At 35.8% G+C, this 17,834-nt stretch overlaps 1 protein-coding gene across 1 annotated transcript in view; it reads left to right on the top strand.

Annotated features, from left to right (window-relative positions):
- The window catches only part of LOC118199944 (decapping and exoribonuclease protein-like), a 55,100-nt gene extending 37,776 nt beyond the window's left edge, over positions 1–17,324 (top strand). Inside the window, exons 5-6 of the mRNA XM_035371841.2 lie at positions 2,352–2,437; positions 16,640–17,324. Of these exons, the coding sequence (XP_035227732.1) occupies positions 2,352–2,437; positions 16,640–16,742 (189 nt within the window). The 3' untranslated portion in view covers positions 16,743–17,324. The remainder of the gene's footprint in view (positions 1–2,351; positions 2,438–16,639) is intronic.
- Positions 17,325–17,834: the final 510 nt, after the last annotated feature.

Here is a 17,834-nt window from a genome sequence, read left to right as displayed (position 1 = left end):
TTCAACCATTTCCCACAATTCGTCTTCTGAACGAGGCAGGGGCAGAGTCTGCAAAAGGCGTCCAATCACATCCCACATATGTTCGATTGGTGATAGGTCAGGAGAGTACGGTGGCCAGGGAAGCATCTGTACACCTTGCAAAGCATGTTGCCAGATGCGAGCACTGTGTAGTTGAGCGTTATCCTGCTGAAAAATTGCATTAGGCAGCCCCTGAAGGTAGGGGATTGCCACCGGCCGCAGTACATTATCCAGGTATCGTTGGGCCGTCATAATGCCCTGAATACGAACTGGAGGTGACCTGAAATCGTAGGCAATAGTGCCCCAAACCATTATGCCACGTTGCCGCGCAGTGGGGCGTTCCACAGTTGCTGCCGGATTAGATATGTCTCCACGTCGACGCCACACACGTATGCGGCGACTGTCATTGGATAAACAGAAGCGTGAGTCATCTGAGAACATGACGTTTCGCCATTCTGTCATCCACATAGCTCCAGTACGGCACCATTCTAAACGTTGGCATCTATGCTGTGGGGTCAATGGCAGTCTTCTTAACGGACGCCGTGAATGCAGGCCACGTTCAACCAATCGACCTGAAATGGCTCTAGTCGACACGAGAACATCAAGGGTATCTTGCACATGCTGCAGAATCGCGGTACAAGTGACTTGCGGGACCGCCCCAGATTGTCGGCGGATGCGTCGATCCACGCATGCTGACGTCACTCCTGCACCCCTCCTTCTTCCCACATTTCCTTGTTCCAACCATGTTCGCCATAGCCGATGCACCGTGCTCGCATCCATGTGGGTATTTGACGTAAGGACCAACCCGCCCTTCTCAGTCTGCTGACCATACCCCTCGTAAAATCGTCTATCTGCTGGAAGTGCCTTGGTTGACGGCGGCCTGGCATTCTCTCCTATTACACGTATCCTCCGGGACAAAAGCCAACTTTCTTCGATAATTCGTCTGGCAGAAATAACGACACGGATATTGCCGATTCTGCACGTTCCTTCTCTTATACAGTCAAAAGTCGTTAATTCGGACACCCATAATCCGGAATGATCTATAATCCGGACCTCAAAGCTACAAACTTTCTGCGCATGCGAAGCGTTGGCGCATGCGCGTAAGACCTTTAAGGCTGCTGCGAATATGCGTGTGCGCATGCGCAAAATACAAGTGACCGTCTGTTATGCATTAAACGCGCATGCGCAAAATACGTTTACGCATGCGCGTTTAATGTATAACGGACGGTATAAGCTAAGCTAAAATTATCTAATTCATTTAATGTTGCAGATTCGGTTATTCCTTAATCTTCGAATTGGATCCGGCTTATTATTTTTTGCAGACTGTTAGAGAAATTTTATAAAAGTAAGCTTGAACTTTCGATTATGTCAAATAGAATTTCCGATATATATTTACTAATATGTAAAGGATCTACAAAGCGAAAGTATGTTTCGAAGTCCATTAAACAAAAATTGGAATTGCTGCAAAAAATAGATAAAGGCATATCCTTTGTTTATCTAACCATTCCGAAATCTGTTTATCGATTTCACGCTGCTCTGTGGCGCGCAATGAATTGGAAGTTGATCCGTCAGCACTATCCTTAGGTTCAGGGCAGATGTTTTTATTTTATTTGGCTTATAATTCCTTACTAAATGTAGTATTTCATCTCGATGTACTCCGTCTTTGATATGATTTAAATGAAATTCCTCGTCATTATAAATCGCTTCCGATGGCGAAGAAAATGACACAGAGATTATTGAAAACGAAAAAATTTCGATTGACAAATTAGTCGGTATTCTCGACACAGCAATTATAGGACTTGAACAGCGGAACTTTGTAACTGAACAAGAAATTATGTCTGTTTATAGAATTAAAGAAAAAGTATTATCACATAAAAAACGAAGCAACTTAAACAACTTACATTGAAAGAAATGTTTAATAAAGCAAACAAATAAATATTAAGCTTTTTTTGTAAATTTTGATACCCTTTAGATCATAATTGTTCTTTATTTCATAAATTACGGTTTCATATTTTTGATTTTATAATTTTTGCATGCCATCTTACCAGATTTAAATTGATGATCTATAATCCAGAAAAATCGATAATCCGGAATCGCCGAAGTCCCGACGAGTCCGGATTAACGACTTTTGACTGTATCTTACTTAACGTGCGTCGGAAAGCTGCGCATTTCACATTACTCAGTGACGTGCGTCTACTCTAAAATTTGCATAAATTTCTAACCACTCCTTCTTGGTGTTGCATTTTCAATGTCGAGCAATGTATATCAATAATTAATTATAAATCTGTGCTGAGGAAAATACTCTGTTTACTAATGTGTAGTATCTTTCTTAGGGATTTTGGGATCCAAATGTCTGCCATAACTTCTGCAATGACTTTTTGGAATTTCTCAAGGAAACTGTTACAGAAGATAATCCAAGGTACAGTGGAAGACCTATATATATTCTTCTAGTATATTTAAAGCTTCTGAATATTTCGAAATGTATCGCGCAGTGAAAGGAAAATGAGCCCGAAAATGTGTCTATATTCTGTTACATATCCGCAAATAATGTTTGTTTGGTAATAATTCAATGAGCATTACACTGACTGTCAATGAACAGTCATTACGAATGCACCTTAAATGTAATTATAACTATGTGAAAGTAACTGAGCTCTGAACAGGTGCATGAAATTTGATTTTCTCTTAAACATTTTGTAGGATCGTAGTCTCTTTGGCCAGGTAAACTCTCCTAGATCCAACTAAGGAACCTAGAGACTTCTCGCACAGGCGTAAAGTAAACCAATACAGAAGAAGGGTATAAATAACCCTTTATTATTATTCAACTTTGAACAGAAAGGCACGTACTTCAGTAACTTACAATAACGCCGTCAACTTGTGTGGAACTTAAGAATCGTTACACAATAAATTCAAGGCTAAAGAGTAGTGATGGACTGGTACTTTAAGCTAAGGCTAACTAGGTTGACTCGACAACCTACTCGGCGTGTTAATTATTTAAATGGCCAAAAAAGGGTATCAGCAACTCCGCTTAACAGCAAGGACAGACTCGTAACGTGCGCTGCCTAGAGAAAACGTGATCTAAATAAACTCCAAGATTCACTCGAATAAATACTCACCTCACTTTACTTTAAATTTGCACCCTGGCGAGGAAATGCGAGTGAAAGTTGAGGAGTTCACAAACGATAACAAAAATTTGAATAATTGTTTAATTGAACTAAGGGAAATGCTATAATCTTTAAGGATATAAATGTAACAATTCATCCTCTAATCTTAACTGTCTTTAATAGTAAAGGATTCTAAGATACTAATAACATCAGTCCCATTAAATATGACAGAGCAATCTCTTACGAGGGAATGGTCTTTGAGTCGATATCATTCGATATTTTATAAAAACAATATCATCCAGAGGTTACTTTCGCACAAAGTACGATTGTGAGTCTTTCATAGAATGTATTTTTTAGCTGATTATGTATTCATTATAAGATTGCATGAAGGAATTGCAAGCTGCAATTAACACTGCTAAATTTTATATACATGTCAAAGGCAAATAATGTGACTAAAGAAAGAGAAAAATTAGGAGCACTATTTTGCATTTCGAAACTTTCTTTCTCCGTGTTTTTTAATAATAATAATAATAACAATAATTCTTATAGCATTTACACTGCTGGATCAAAATATGACATTAATTTCATTAGCAACCGCTTATTTTAAGGGAACAAAGGACTACATGAAAGCACAATTACTTAACAACGAAGTGGTTATTCATTTTTCAATCTAAAATGAACTTCACATTTAAATGATAATTATTATCTGCCTTTTCTAAAATGAAATTACAAAAAACTGTACCTATATTCGACATATTTTGGGGAGAGGTGGTCTCCTTTGTATGTTTGAACTCTGAAAATTTTTTTGGGAGGTGGTCTCTTCTGTCTGTCTGAACTTTTAGGTTAAAAAGTGCGACAGTTTTTAGCTGTCATATAGGAGTATTATTTGTACGTAATCATTGTAGCCCCTTCGTGTGCACTCTCCAACAGCCATTCTGGTATAGTGGTTAGTGATGCTGACTGCCGTTTCGATGGCCCCATGCTCGAATCCCGAAGAAATCATGTATACTTGTAAGCGTACAAAGTCTGTGCAAGAAAACTAAAGTACACAGCTAGCCATAAGCTCTTTCGAGGGAGAACGGAAAGGGGCTAGAAAACCCACAAACCACCCCCGAGTGGAATTGGATTGGAACTGCACAGTTAATGCGGCGGGACTATGCACGACCAGTGGTGAATTTCTGAATTTTTTTTTCCTTTTTCTTCCCGTACTTGTATTCGTGCGCACTCTTGCGGTGAAAATGGTTCACGTACTTACCACATTCAGCAGCAAAGTGGAAGATCTGTGGTTTGAATTCCGGCGAAGACACATTTGACTTTTCATGTGTCCTGCATTGAAAAAAATCTAATGGTCTACACACATTTACCACCGTCCTTTTTTTCCAAGTGGGCAATTTTTTCTGAAATCTCTGCTCATGGTTACCAAAAACAGCTTCCAAAGTTTAGGGGAAAATATCCAAAGGAAAGCGAAGGAAGAACGATCTGAATCAGGTAACTGTGTTCAGGAATTCGGTATGATAAAATCATTTCCTTCACATGTGTTCTTCATACTTTTCAAATCTCTGATCGAAATGGGACGAAAACTGGTACATGTGATATAAAAACGAAACACTAGTGAACCAATGAACCGCTGAGGGTGGCATCCGTCCTAAGTTTGAAGTACCAATCGAGTTTTTAATGCCATTTCAGAGGATAATATCTACTATCTACCAACCACAGCCACAGCCGAGTTGGCAGAGAAAATGGCATCTATTTAGTAATAATAAGTAAATACATGGCCACAATTTTGAGTAAGTTTGTAAGTATAAATACAGAGCATAGATACAAAAATCTTCGTAGTTATGTTAGTCAACAGTTAAGTCATGAGAAAGTTTTATATCACAGTCATTTCATATGATTCTCATAATCATAGCCGATGAATGATAATCGGAAGCCAATAATAATTTTATGATCAGTGGTAAAGTCATATTCTTAGTCAGTAGTCTTGAGAAAGTCAGTATTCAAAGTAAATAGTCCTTAGTGAAATGTCAGTAGTCAATAATCTTAGCAAGTCTATGGTCATTAGTCAATAATTAATAGACAAAAGTCATTGCGATATTCAAAATCAGCAGATAATAATTAAAAATCAATAGTGAGTAGTCATGTTCAGTAGACAATAGTGAGTAATCGATATAATATATGCGTAAGAGAAAACGGTTCAGACAATATGAAAATATTTGTGATGATTTTCAGTGACATACGAGATTAAGTGTTCATATATATGATAAGTACCATAAATAAATTAATGAGGGCGTATTCGTAATCTTTATGGATAATTTAGAGTGAAATGTAAGAAAAAAAATTATTTTTTATGTAATAAAGAATCATATGCATAAAACAAAAATACTTGTTAGTGCGAGCAAAGCTTAATAAATATGGAATAATTTTGTGTTGAAACATAAAATAATAAATTTCACTCTTTCTAAATCATTGAACACAGAGTTAGCAACCAGGTTCCAGAAGAGAGAACCAAGCCATGAGCGTTGAGGACATCCTGTGGAAACATTATGATCTATTACTCCTCCGTTTGTAGTAATCTGTATCGTCCGATCTTTAAAGTAGCTCTTAATCAAATCTAATAGATTAGGTAGGTAATACATTTTGTCTAGTGAATAAAGCAAGTCTGGCCACCAAAGCATATCAAATGCACTTTTAAATGTCTAGTAAACTAAGTATTGCGAGCAAATCCTTTTGTCTGTTTGTGTGTTTGATTCGCCAACAGGCCTCTATGAATGCTTGAATAATGTCTGGAAGATCTTGATATAAAATTTTGATAAGTAGATTGTCAAGTCCATCAGGTCCTGGAGCTTTCTTTATATTTAGTTTAGAGATGATATGAGTTAATTCATAATGGAAATGAATTACCTTACTCATTCTTCTTTACTCAAGTCTGCTCGAAAGAGATATTTAATGACTTCTTCATATTTTAATGACTTTCAGATGCATTTGTGAACTCTCCATGTGGACTAGTACTAGGTCTGAAGTAGTGATCAGAAGCTATTTTAAAGACTGGGTGAAATGTGTCTTTAATTGTACTTCATTAAATTCTACCATGAGGCGTTTTGAAGATTTCCCTTTTATTAATAGTTTGCTCTTTTTCGTGTGCTGCAAAATAACAAGTGCGCAAATTTAGTTCTTTGGTAAATTATGCTCTTCTGAGGGTAGTGCACGGGTTTTAGCCATTGGTGTTTAAACCTTTGCATTCTACCATGGTGTTTTACTTATTGTGGTAAAGGTCTTCTTTTTAGAACTTTTATTGCGTGCATCCATTAAGCAAGTTATAAGGGAGACATATGCCGCATCAAGGGCTTCTTAATTTGTAGATTTTAAATTAAAATTGAATCTGTAGAATAAAAATTGTCCTCTTCTGATCAGTGCACAGGTTTTACATTGTGCCTTCAACTTTCCATTCCACCGTGGTGTTTTATTAATTGTGGTAAAGGTCTTCTTTTTAAAACTTTTATTGTATGCATTCATCAAGCAATTTATAAGGCAGACATATGCCACGTCAAGGCCCTGTAGTATTTTGTAGAATTTTCGAATTGGTCTTTAAATATTCTTAAATCAGAGGAAATTAAATTGATAAACAGGTTATGGCACAATAACGTTTTTTATAGCGTCTTTTTGCAATCGTTGAGTATGTGACAGAAGGATAATAGGTGATTATTTGATAAACACTAAGAGTGTCAATAGAAATTCGATCGTGTACTTTCCAGTCCTGATTGCGTGATTGTTCACTAGAGTTAGATCAAATCATTCCTCAGCTCTGGATGTTTTTAAAGTAGGGGGGTCTTTAGTCTTAAAGACATGGAGAGGCTGAGTGACAAGGAGATCATAAATAGTATGTATTCTATCATTTTCGTTTTGAGCACCCCACAGAGGACTGGAGGCATTTAAGTCTCTTTCTATAAATTTAAGTGTGCTATTTCCAGGAAAAGGAAGTTGTTCTAATTCCAGTGTGCCTAAATTTATATCCTCAGCCGGAGGGAAGTAGATGGAAGTGAATTGAATTGTTCGGTCGAGGAAAATCAGTTGAATTGTGACAGTGTGTTCCGTAACTGAAGTGATAGATGGCGAAAGATGACTAGTATATGAAATAGCCGCTAATTTATTTAATGATAGAAATACCTTATGTGAACTGCTAGCACCAATAATTATATTTTGGTAGATGTAAGTTTCTTGCAAAAGAGTTATATCAATACATGATTCTAAAATTATTTGAAAAATATGACTAGTAACTGCTACAGATCTTTGCATGTTACATTATAGTGCTTTAAGACTATTTTCAGATCTAATGTGGAGTAAAATGACTGTGCTTGCTGTCGAAGGATTAGAATTTGCAGAGCTGCTTTGTAAGTTTGACATTGTGAAGCGTTTCCAGAAATATCATTCGGAAAGTTTATACCCTCGTTTGTGTTGGAAAGTATATAATTAATACAGTTCTGAGGTGCATTGCATTGAGAAGCTGTGTGTTGACCAGAACACCGGACAAAGACCGGTTATGCTTTACAGTGTCTACTAATATGACCTAGATCTTGACAAGTGTAACAACTATTATTTTTTAAGTATTCTCTAAAAATACACGTCTAGAAGCTCAGATGAACTTTTCTTTGCTATACTAGCATAATCACGTACTTAAGTTAGACAATCCAATTTACTCACCCGTTAACCCGTGGTATCGGATTCTAATTGCCTTGCCAGAAGGATCTGAAAGTTATTTTCTGAAGCTTGTGCTAGGTCACCCGAGGACAGATCAACAGGAGCTCCCAATTCATTCTGTGTTTTAGGTTCCCTAATAACTAAGTTCTTCCTTAATTGTTGTTTTTTTTATTAACGATGGCATTAACTTGTTCAGTCTGATCCTGAGCCTTGCTCCGACAACGAATTAAATGTTCTATACTTCTTATAATGTCTACACTATAAGTATAATAAGAATTGAATGTTTTATTCAGGAAATACAACTGCAAGAGAAAAAAAATCAGTAATGCGTTGGCCCTGTAATAATTCTTTGGCAATATGAAGCAACTCCAATGATGGAACACAGAAAAAAACTTTATTTAACACTCAAATGGCTACATACAAACAAGAAGAGAAAACAAATTCTAACATTTAAAAATAAATTACATTCTTCCTGCGAGAGTTGCAGGTGGCACTCGAGTTGGTTTCAAATATTGCCATTCACAAATACCTTAATGTTCATCTATTTAAATTATTTAAACTACAAGACTTTAATACTATTTAAAGCTGTTACAACCTCTCCCCCAACGGAGAGACTTTTTCCGAAGGGAAAAGTTCTGTAAAATTTGACAGTTTAATAAGCTCGGCTTGCTCATTTGCTTAAAGAGAAAAGGTAACTTCTCTCATAAGTTTCCAAATCTCAGGTCAAAAATTTAAAGTTTTAAACAAATACTTTTACACCACATTTAAAAAGAAAAAAAAATGGAGAACGTTCAAATACATCAGTTGAGCATACATTAAATAATAAAATAAATTCTGGACGTGGTTACATACACTAAGAGTTATTACATTACTTAATTCTACTCAGAGCATCTACGTTCTTGTGCAAAGATCCTTTGCGATGAATTACTTTAAAATGATTAGTTATTAATTACTAGTTATTAATTATTACTCTTATTAAGTTGTAATAAGAGTGCCCAGCGCATCAATCTAGAGTTACATTTGGCGTTGGAGTTTAGCCAGACCAAAGGATTATGATCAGTTTGAATCAAGAATTCTTGCTGACCATCCAGATAAAAATGCAGTTTCTTGATAGCGTAGATGATAGCAGCGCACTCCTTTTCAGTAGTACAATAATTCTTTTCAAACTTAGTAAATTTTTTGCTTATATACAAGATAGGATGTTCACGTTGTTCATCATCTAATTGGCATAGTACTATACCCATGCCATTGTCTAAGGCATCGGTTTGTATAATAAATCTTTTATCAAAGTCGGGAGCATACAGAATTGGTTTCTTGCATAGCAACCCTTTTAAATTTTTAAAAGCTTTGTCACATATTTCAGACCATTGTATATTTCCTTTTTTTGTTACCCCCTTCAAAGCGTCCGTGAGGGGTGAAGCAATTTCCGAAAATCTCGGTATGTACTGGCGATAATACCCTACCAGTCCTAAGAAAGCACGTACTTCTGTTTTGGTTTTAGGTGTAGGATACTCCTTTACAGCCAGGATCTTGACTTCCGGGGTTCGTTGTCCTTGTCCCACAACATGACCTAGATATCTCACTTGATCTTGTGCAAATTTACATTTTGATGGTTTTAGTCGTAAATTTGCTTTCTGTATTCTCTCTAGAACAGAAGTTAAGTTTTTAAGGTGCTCTTCCCAGTTTTCTGAGTAAATGGCAATGTCATCCAGGTGTGGTACAGCGAAGCCTTCGCATCCAGTCAAGACTTTAGTCATAACTTTGCTAAAAAAATATGGGGCATTTTTTAATCCAAAGGGTAAACGTAGAGGCCTGAAACTTCCAAAACTAGTTACAAAGGTGTCCGCCGATAACATCGCGGCAAAAACATCGTGGACGAAAACGTCGCGGAGAAAACAACGCAAGGCGAAAACATCGTGGGAGAAAACATCGCAAAGAGAAAACATCGCAGTTCTAAAACATCGTGGCACAAAACATCGTCGTCGAAAATAAAGCGGTTCAAACACATCGCAGTTTAAAAACATCGTCGTCGAAAATATCGTGGTAAAAAATAAAGTATCTACAAATCATCGCATGACGATAACATCGCAGACATACTTTTTTCAGGTTTTAATAATTGTAAATGGATATTCCCATAATGATTTGTGAGCGCAAAGTGTAAAGAAGGATAAATTTTACTTTCACATTTTTTATTAACTAATAAATTTTTGCTGAAAACGTAAGAAGGAAACTTAAGCATAGAAAATTAAATGTAACTTATAGATTATACTTTTCATGAAATATTACCAGTAAAAACTTTATAAAAATGATTTATTAATGGCCTTTGTTAGTTAACTATGTCGGTTTAAAATTCTATTAAGTGCTATAAGTTGCATTAATTTTTTATGCTTAAGTTTCCTTTTTATTTTCTGAGCAAAAATTTATTAATTAATAAAAAATATGAAAGTAAAAATTATCCTTCTTTCCATCTTGCGCTCACAAATCATTATGGGAATATCCATTTACACTTATTAAAGCATGCCTGAAAAAAGCATGTCTGCGATGTTATCGTCATGCGATGATTTGTAGATACTTTATTTTTTACCACGATATTTTCGACGACGATGTTTTTAAACTGCGAAGTTTTTGAACCGCTTTATTTTCGACGACGGTGTTTTGTACCACGATGTTTTAGAACTGCGATGTTTTCTCTTTGCGATGTTTTCTCCCACGATGTTTTGTAGTACGACGTTTTCGCCTTGCGTTGTTTTCTCCGCGACGTTTTCGTCCACGATGTTTTTGCCGCGATGTTTTCGGCTGTAACCAGTTACAAATGTTGCATATCTTTGGGCTCTTTCTGTTAACGGAATTTGCCAGTAGCCTCTAGATAAATCTAAAAGGGTGATATATTTTGCTTTTGCTACAGTTTCGATACGTTCTTCAATATTAGGCAAAGGATAGTATTCAGTTTTAGTAACAGCATTGAATTTACGATAATCAATACAAGGCCGACGATCCTTTGATGAAGATTCTATCAAAATCATGGGAGATGTATAGTCCGATTCTTCCGGCCCTATAATTTTAAGATCGAGCATTTTATGGATTTCCCTTTTGAAAATTTCACTCTGTCGGGGTGACAGTCTGTATGGCTTTATTTGTATTGGTTCGTTATTGAATAGCTCAATATCGTGACAAACTAAGTTTGTTAGTCCAGGATTATTTGAAAAACAACCAGAATATTTCCATAAAATCTTTCGTAAATCTTCTATTTGCTCGGATTTCAACCTTTTCTCGAGTTCATTCTCCTCTATGATGTCCGAGAAATTTAATATACTTGGATTGGAAGGTAAATGAGGAATGTCCATTTCTAAGTCTCCTTCCACTTCAGTTATCATATTAATCATTTCTGGTCTTTTGTAATATGGTTTAAGCATGTTAATGTGATATACTTGATTTGGCTCATTTTATTCCTCGAAACTTACAATATAATTGGTTTCTGAAATTTTCTGCTCTATTTTTCCAGGTCCTTTCCACTGTACTTCTAGTTTATTTTGACGATTGGTTGATAAAACAAGAACTAAATCTCCTCTAGCAAATTCTCTTTTCACTGCGTTTCGATCGTACCATGTTTTTCTCCGTTGTTGAGCTTCTTTCATGTTTTCCACGGCAAGTTCTTGGCATTTCTTCATTCGATTAATAAGTTCAAAAACGTAACTGACAACATTATTACTTTCTTCAATCGGTTCTAGCCACTGCTCATAAAGCAAAGTGACTGGCGTTCGTAGTTTTTTGCCATGAACTAATTCTGCTGGTGTAAAACCAGTGCTTTCATGTGTGACTATTCTGAGAGCAAAAAGAACTGATTGCAGATAATTCTCCCAATCCGAAGTCGCTCCTATACATACGACTCTTAACACTCTTTTTAGCGTTCTATGGAATCGCTCAACGGGATTACTCTGCGGATGATACACAGAGCTTCTTACATGTTTAATGCCGAAACGCGCCAAAAATTCCTCTGTCAAAGCATTGACGAAAGAGGTCCCCTGTTTGGATCACTTTTGGGAAACCCATACGACTGAAAATCTGTAAGAAAGCATCAATCACAGATGGCGAAGAAATGTCTGTGACCGCAACAGCATCTGGATATTTGGACGACATACACAGAGCTGTATTAATATATTTTTTTCCAGTCTTTGAAATAGGTAGCGCACCAACAGCATTGACATTTATTTTAGTGAATATTTCGGAAATTACTGGTACTAATGTCATTGGAGCCTTCTTTTTGTCATTTCCTTTTCCAGCGCGCTGACAAGCATCGCAGGTTCTTACAAAATCTTCAGTTTCTTTGTAACACCTCGTCCAATAAAAATATCTAGCAAGTCTGTCTTTGGTCTTTTTGACATCCAAATGACCAGAAGTTCCTTCATGGCACATCTTTATAATTGACGACTTGTTTTTCAGGTATAACTACAAGCTGTCTTTCAAAGCCCATTTTATCTGTCGTTTTTTTTAACTAAAAGCTCTTTTCTTGTCAGACTGTAGTTCTCATTTTTGCATGTACCTTCTTTAACTTCTTGGATGATTTTAGACAGTTCCTTATCAGTAAGCTGAAGTCGTGCAACATCTTCTGAGTCAATATTTACCAGTTTCATGAGAGCTTCATCTTCCGTATTTAGTTCCGGTAAATTATCTTCTTCTTCAAAAACATCTCTGGATGCTTTATTTTCTTCCTTCATCGGTTCCAAGATCTTCTCTTCAGCTATTTCTCTTTTCTTTTGAGCTCTAGTAGAGAAAGCATTAACCTGGTGAGGACAACTATCAGGTTCCTTTCCTTGTTTATTCAACAGTGCAAAAGTTCGATTGCCTAATAAATACCTTCCTTTGTCGAGTTCATTTCTAATAATGGCAGCCTTAGTTATTACTCGCCCAAGATCGCAATTTAGTTCGATCTCAGCCAATGGTAAACAGGTTGGATTCAAATCTAATGGCTGTTGCACCCACACATTTTCACCTGTCAGCATTTCCGGCGTGATGTATTTGCGACAAACTATATCAATACTAGCACCTGAATCCCTTAATATAGGAATTTTATGACCATTTACGTAACCCATACTGGTATAAAGTAATAGAAATTTATCCTCTGTTTTTGCACTAATTCTGTTTAGATTAACAAGAGATACAGTACTATTCTTAAGTTTTGGACATTGGGGTCTTAAATGTTGATAGGACCCACACTGATGGCGTTTTTCGTTTTTCATATTTATCATCTGAACGTGGACTTCTAGGTCTATGAAACCAGCTTTGCGAATTAAATCCTGATGACAATTTTTTTTTCAGTTTTATTTTTATTATCTGAACTCAATTTACCTTGAGTTAGTGCATTGTATCTTTCTTTCTGCCGATCCACTACAGGCCTTTTTTGAAAGTTTCCGCAAACGTTTTCATAGGCATCAAGTTTTTCAGCTAATTTTTTAGATGAAATCATCTCTACCCACTAATCAAGAAAATGATCTCGAATTTCAGGAGGAACTCGACGTTTAAGTTGGTCAACCATCAAATCTAGCAACTGATCAAAATTCTTAACTCCTAGACCAGTCACCCATTCTTTGCAATAATTTTCTATTTCATAATTGAAATCCACCCATGTGGATTCCGTACTCTTTTGATGTTTCATAAATTTCTACCTAAACTTTTCCTAGCTTAGTTTAAACCGTCTTAACAATATATTCTTCACGTGTTCATAATCTTTAGCTTTATCGGAGGGTTCTCTAGCTATTAACTGGGTTACTTCGTAAGGAAGTAGTCCTAGTAAATGAAATACAAATTCTTCTTTATCAATTTTAGTCCATTCTGCTTGCCTCTCAAACAATAGCAAATATAGACTGATATCTCCTTTCTTGTCATCGAATTTCTGCATAAGGTGACGCAGCGCCGTTTTCGGCCGGATCTGTCCGGTATTTTGAGACTTTGTCTCTGCTTCAAGTCTTAATCTCTCTAATTCATACTGTCCGTTCCTTCTCCGCTCTTCTGCTTCTTCCTGTCTCCTACGTTCTTCTCTTTCCCTTTCCTCCCTCTCTTTCCGTTCTTCTCTTTTCTCCCTCTCTTTCCGTTCTTCTATTATAGTGTCTAAGACTTCTTTGACGAAAACTTCATCATAATCTCTACTTTCAACAATTTTCTGTTTTAAATCGACTATTTTCAAATCTGCAGTCACATGAACTCCCAGTTCAGCCGCGAGATTTTGCAAATCTTCCTTACGAGCTCTTCCTAAGTAAGACATTGTTTCTATGTTTAAAATAAACGAACACTGTGTTCTTTATATTTCCTCAAAATAGCTCAATTCAATTACTTTAATTAATTAATTACTTTAATTAATTTAATTAATCAATCATTAATTTAATTAATTAATCAGTCAGGAATCACGAAATTAAATGGACTTTGTTAAATACGTATACCTCAAAAATGAAATATTTAAATTATATGAAGTTCATTCTCTCTACCACATTAATTGTGATTAAAATAAGAATAATAACATAGAGCAATATATATATCTACCGTCTGGACAACTAAAATGAATATTAAATATAATATCAAATACGGTAATAAAATAAGACAATTTATTATTATCAGGAAGTAATAATCTGGTATCGCTAATATTGCGTTCAGTGATGAACTAATAAAATAAAGCAATTCTATATGAACAGGAAGTAATAATCTGGTATCACTAATATTATGTTCAGTGATGAACTAATAAAATAAAAATACGCACGATTATTCGATCTCGATCGGTGCCTCCAAAATAATTAAGACTGTAATACTTCTTTGGCAATATGAAGCAACTTCAATGATGGAACACAGAAAAAAAACCTTATTTAACACTCAAATGGCGACATACAAACAAGAAGAGAAAACATATTCTAACATTTAAAAATAAATTGCATTCTTCGTGCGAGATTCGCACGTGGCACTCGAGTCTGGTTTCAAATATTGCCATTCACAAATACCTTAATGTTCATCTATTTAAATTATTTAAACTACAAGATTTTAATACTATTTAAAGCTGTTACAGCCCACCTCTCGCCCTGAAGCAAGCTGTTATCCGGCTGGCATTAACTCGTACTAGAGTTATAAGATATTTCTCCCGCCTTCGTAGTATGCCTTCGTAGTGTAGAGGTCAGCACGCTCGGGGCATATTCTAGAGGTCCGTGGTTCGAGTCCTGGTGAAGACGTTGCTCATTTTCCATCTCTCTTGCTTTCAAAAATCCTGATTTCTCTATAGAGTTGGCGGATGTCCTTCTGCAAAATTGCTTACCATACACGTTCCAACTGGCGAGTTAGATCGACGCGATGCAAGGACGGTTGGAGACGCTTGCTCATCAGAGCCAAATATGCTGTATTGGGGAGGGCTCTGGAGATCACCTCAACCAGAGAAGTGTTAAAGAAGTCCGAAGACAAGCGGTAGAAAGCCGTGTTGTTTGTGGCCAGCCATTATCATGTTGAAATGTTAGCCGATGGGTCCATGAAAGGAAGAGCCACACTAAGGGCGTAGAGTCTCTTTTTATGTACCGCCGTGCTATAAAAGTGTCTCTGATGACAACCAAACAAATCCGGCTATCAAATAAAATCGCACCTCATGCCATTATTCCTTGTTTATGGAGGTATGTTGCGGACGGCAGTCAGTTGAGTATCTCACCACTGTCCTGGAAGACATGTCCTCGCTTATAATTGGGGCCCATTTAGAGCGGGACATATCGCTAAGTATAATTCTTCTCCAGTCTGTATGATCTGAGATCGAATTCACCCGGCATCACTACAAACGTCCCTGGTGATGTGCAACGGTAAGGGGCAGTCAATGCAGTGGCCTCAGCCGCCGTTCGCTGAATGGCCTGCCAGTGGTCATTGCAGTCACTGGTGTCCCAGTTACACGTCGGATCGTTAATGAAGACGCAGTAGGGGCAAGGAGCGCCGAACGGATGATCACTCTGTCCTCGCATTCTGTCGCTGTTCTCAGTAGACCGCTACTTTCTTGACTCTGTGCCCCGCTATGATTCATCCATTCCTCCCAACGAAAATTGTTAACATGTTGAATTTTACTTTATCAAGGTTTCCGTTTAACTTAATTCACGACAAAATACTTGCTATTTTACTTTCCCTTCCAGGGGGATGTTGGAATTTAAGCTTGTACGCTTGCCGTTTCAAGGTTTTTCTAATCATTATCGGCGTTTAATATTTTGCATTTTCCCACTTCGTTAACGCCGCATGATGAGTAGTATTTCAACTTGTTTCCCCGAGAAATAAACTGTAAATTGCTTCACCGCATGCACACAAGCTAGGACCACACACGTGCCAAAATTTTAATGTTAATTCTTGTTTTAAAATTGTTAAGTTTGTTTGGATGTTAACAATACCCCATTTAATGATACTAAGAGAAATGATGTTTACTCCTTTTCCATGTATTGTAATTTTTCATCATATTTAGTTTTATTTCCTTAAAATTTTTAAATCAGTTTATCAATTCATATTTTCAAGCTATATTTCTGTGCTTTAATTTAACATTATATTACTGAAAGAAAGTTCTGTGCAAGTTAAAAAAAAAAGATTCCTACGCAAATTGATTAAACTATGGAACTGCGTATGAGAACGCAGTCTTCGATGTAAATTTTAAATTGAACGTACATTTTTAAAGAAACTTTTAATATAACAATATATGAGATAGTGTTTGTCTGCTGTTACGTTTTATTTAGAAGATTAATGTATTTAGTTATTATGTTTTGTGCTGGAAGTTGTTAATTTTGAGAGACTGTTGATCTTTTTCATCATTTCATGAAGTGAATTTTATTCCGCAGAGTTGTCTATAAACTGGACTACCGAGGAGGAGATTTTGTTACCTGTGCGAAATTAATGAATCCAGAACTTCGATTCAGGATCATTCCCGAGTGGTTCATGTAATATCACTGCTGTTCTTGTTTACCGCTTAATTCAAGAAGTTTGCATTGTATTCATTGTGTAAATGCCTGTTTTATATAATTTTAAATATGCGCTTAATATTAATACATCACTATGTAAAATTCGTGTCTGAAAACTGTACTAATGAAGTGAAACATAGATATTTCTGTCCAGAATTTTGAGGTTAAGTATAATGAAATAATGAAACACAATCAGTCTATTCTATACAGCACAATTTCTTTATGCTACTATAATTTGATATACTCACTCAACAGTAATATTTTTGTAAACTTATGTAATGCAGATGGTTTTTCAATAATTTCTGTACGTCATTTTTATTCATTTAATAATTAAGAATATTTCTAAAAATGTAATTTGAGATGGAACTTTTGATGTAAAACTAATATATGCATACATCAACTTAATTCGCTTCTAGTAATACAAATAAAAATGTTGCTTTGTGAGGAATTTGTTTCACTTTCTATACATCCATTTGCCCTATATGTATGATGCATGGAACATTTTACATTTATTCTTTTTATAATATCATAGCAAGTAATGCTAATAAAAAATTTTAGTAATCTTTTTCTGTATGATTTTCTTTGTTTCCACATATCTGTTATAATTTTCATCCGCATGTTGGTTGCAGTGTGAAGACTCATCCGCTGCAGTGTTTCATTCATTAGTAATGTTTTTAAATACTTCAGAATAATATAAACTTAGCATTAAAATGATGGAAAGGGATTCATTTTTCTTGCTGTCTCACACACGTTCAAACAACACAAAAAAATTCGTGAATTAATTAAAAAAATAATAATTAATTTAAAATTAATTTTAAGGATTGTGAATGTATTTCGCTTCATTCCAGTACCGAATCTGATTCAAAAACTCCTTTATGTTTACTTTAGTCAAAAATATGAATTGCATATGCATACTGCGCAAAAGAAAAAAAATGGAACAGTTCTTCCGTTTTACTGGGCCGATTGACAAAATTCAAATTGCGTTTTTCATGTCTCAAAAGCGCGAATTAGGATATATGTATATTAGATTTATGTATAGTATATATAGCATTGTTCTAACATAGGTATTTTGACA

Source organism: Stegodyphus dumicola, chromosome 5 (assembly GCF_044657685.1).
Source record: "Stegodyphus dumicola isolate Sdum_Otavi_A_Nest chromosome 5, ASM4465768v1".
NCBI lineage: Eukaryota > Metazoa > Arthropoda > Arachnida > Araneae > Eresidae > Stegodyphus > Stegodyphus dumicola.
This window is presented reverse-complemented; position numbering and strand designations above follow the sequence as displayed.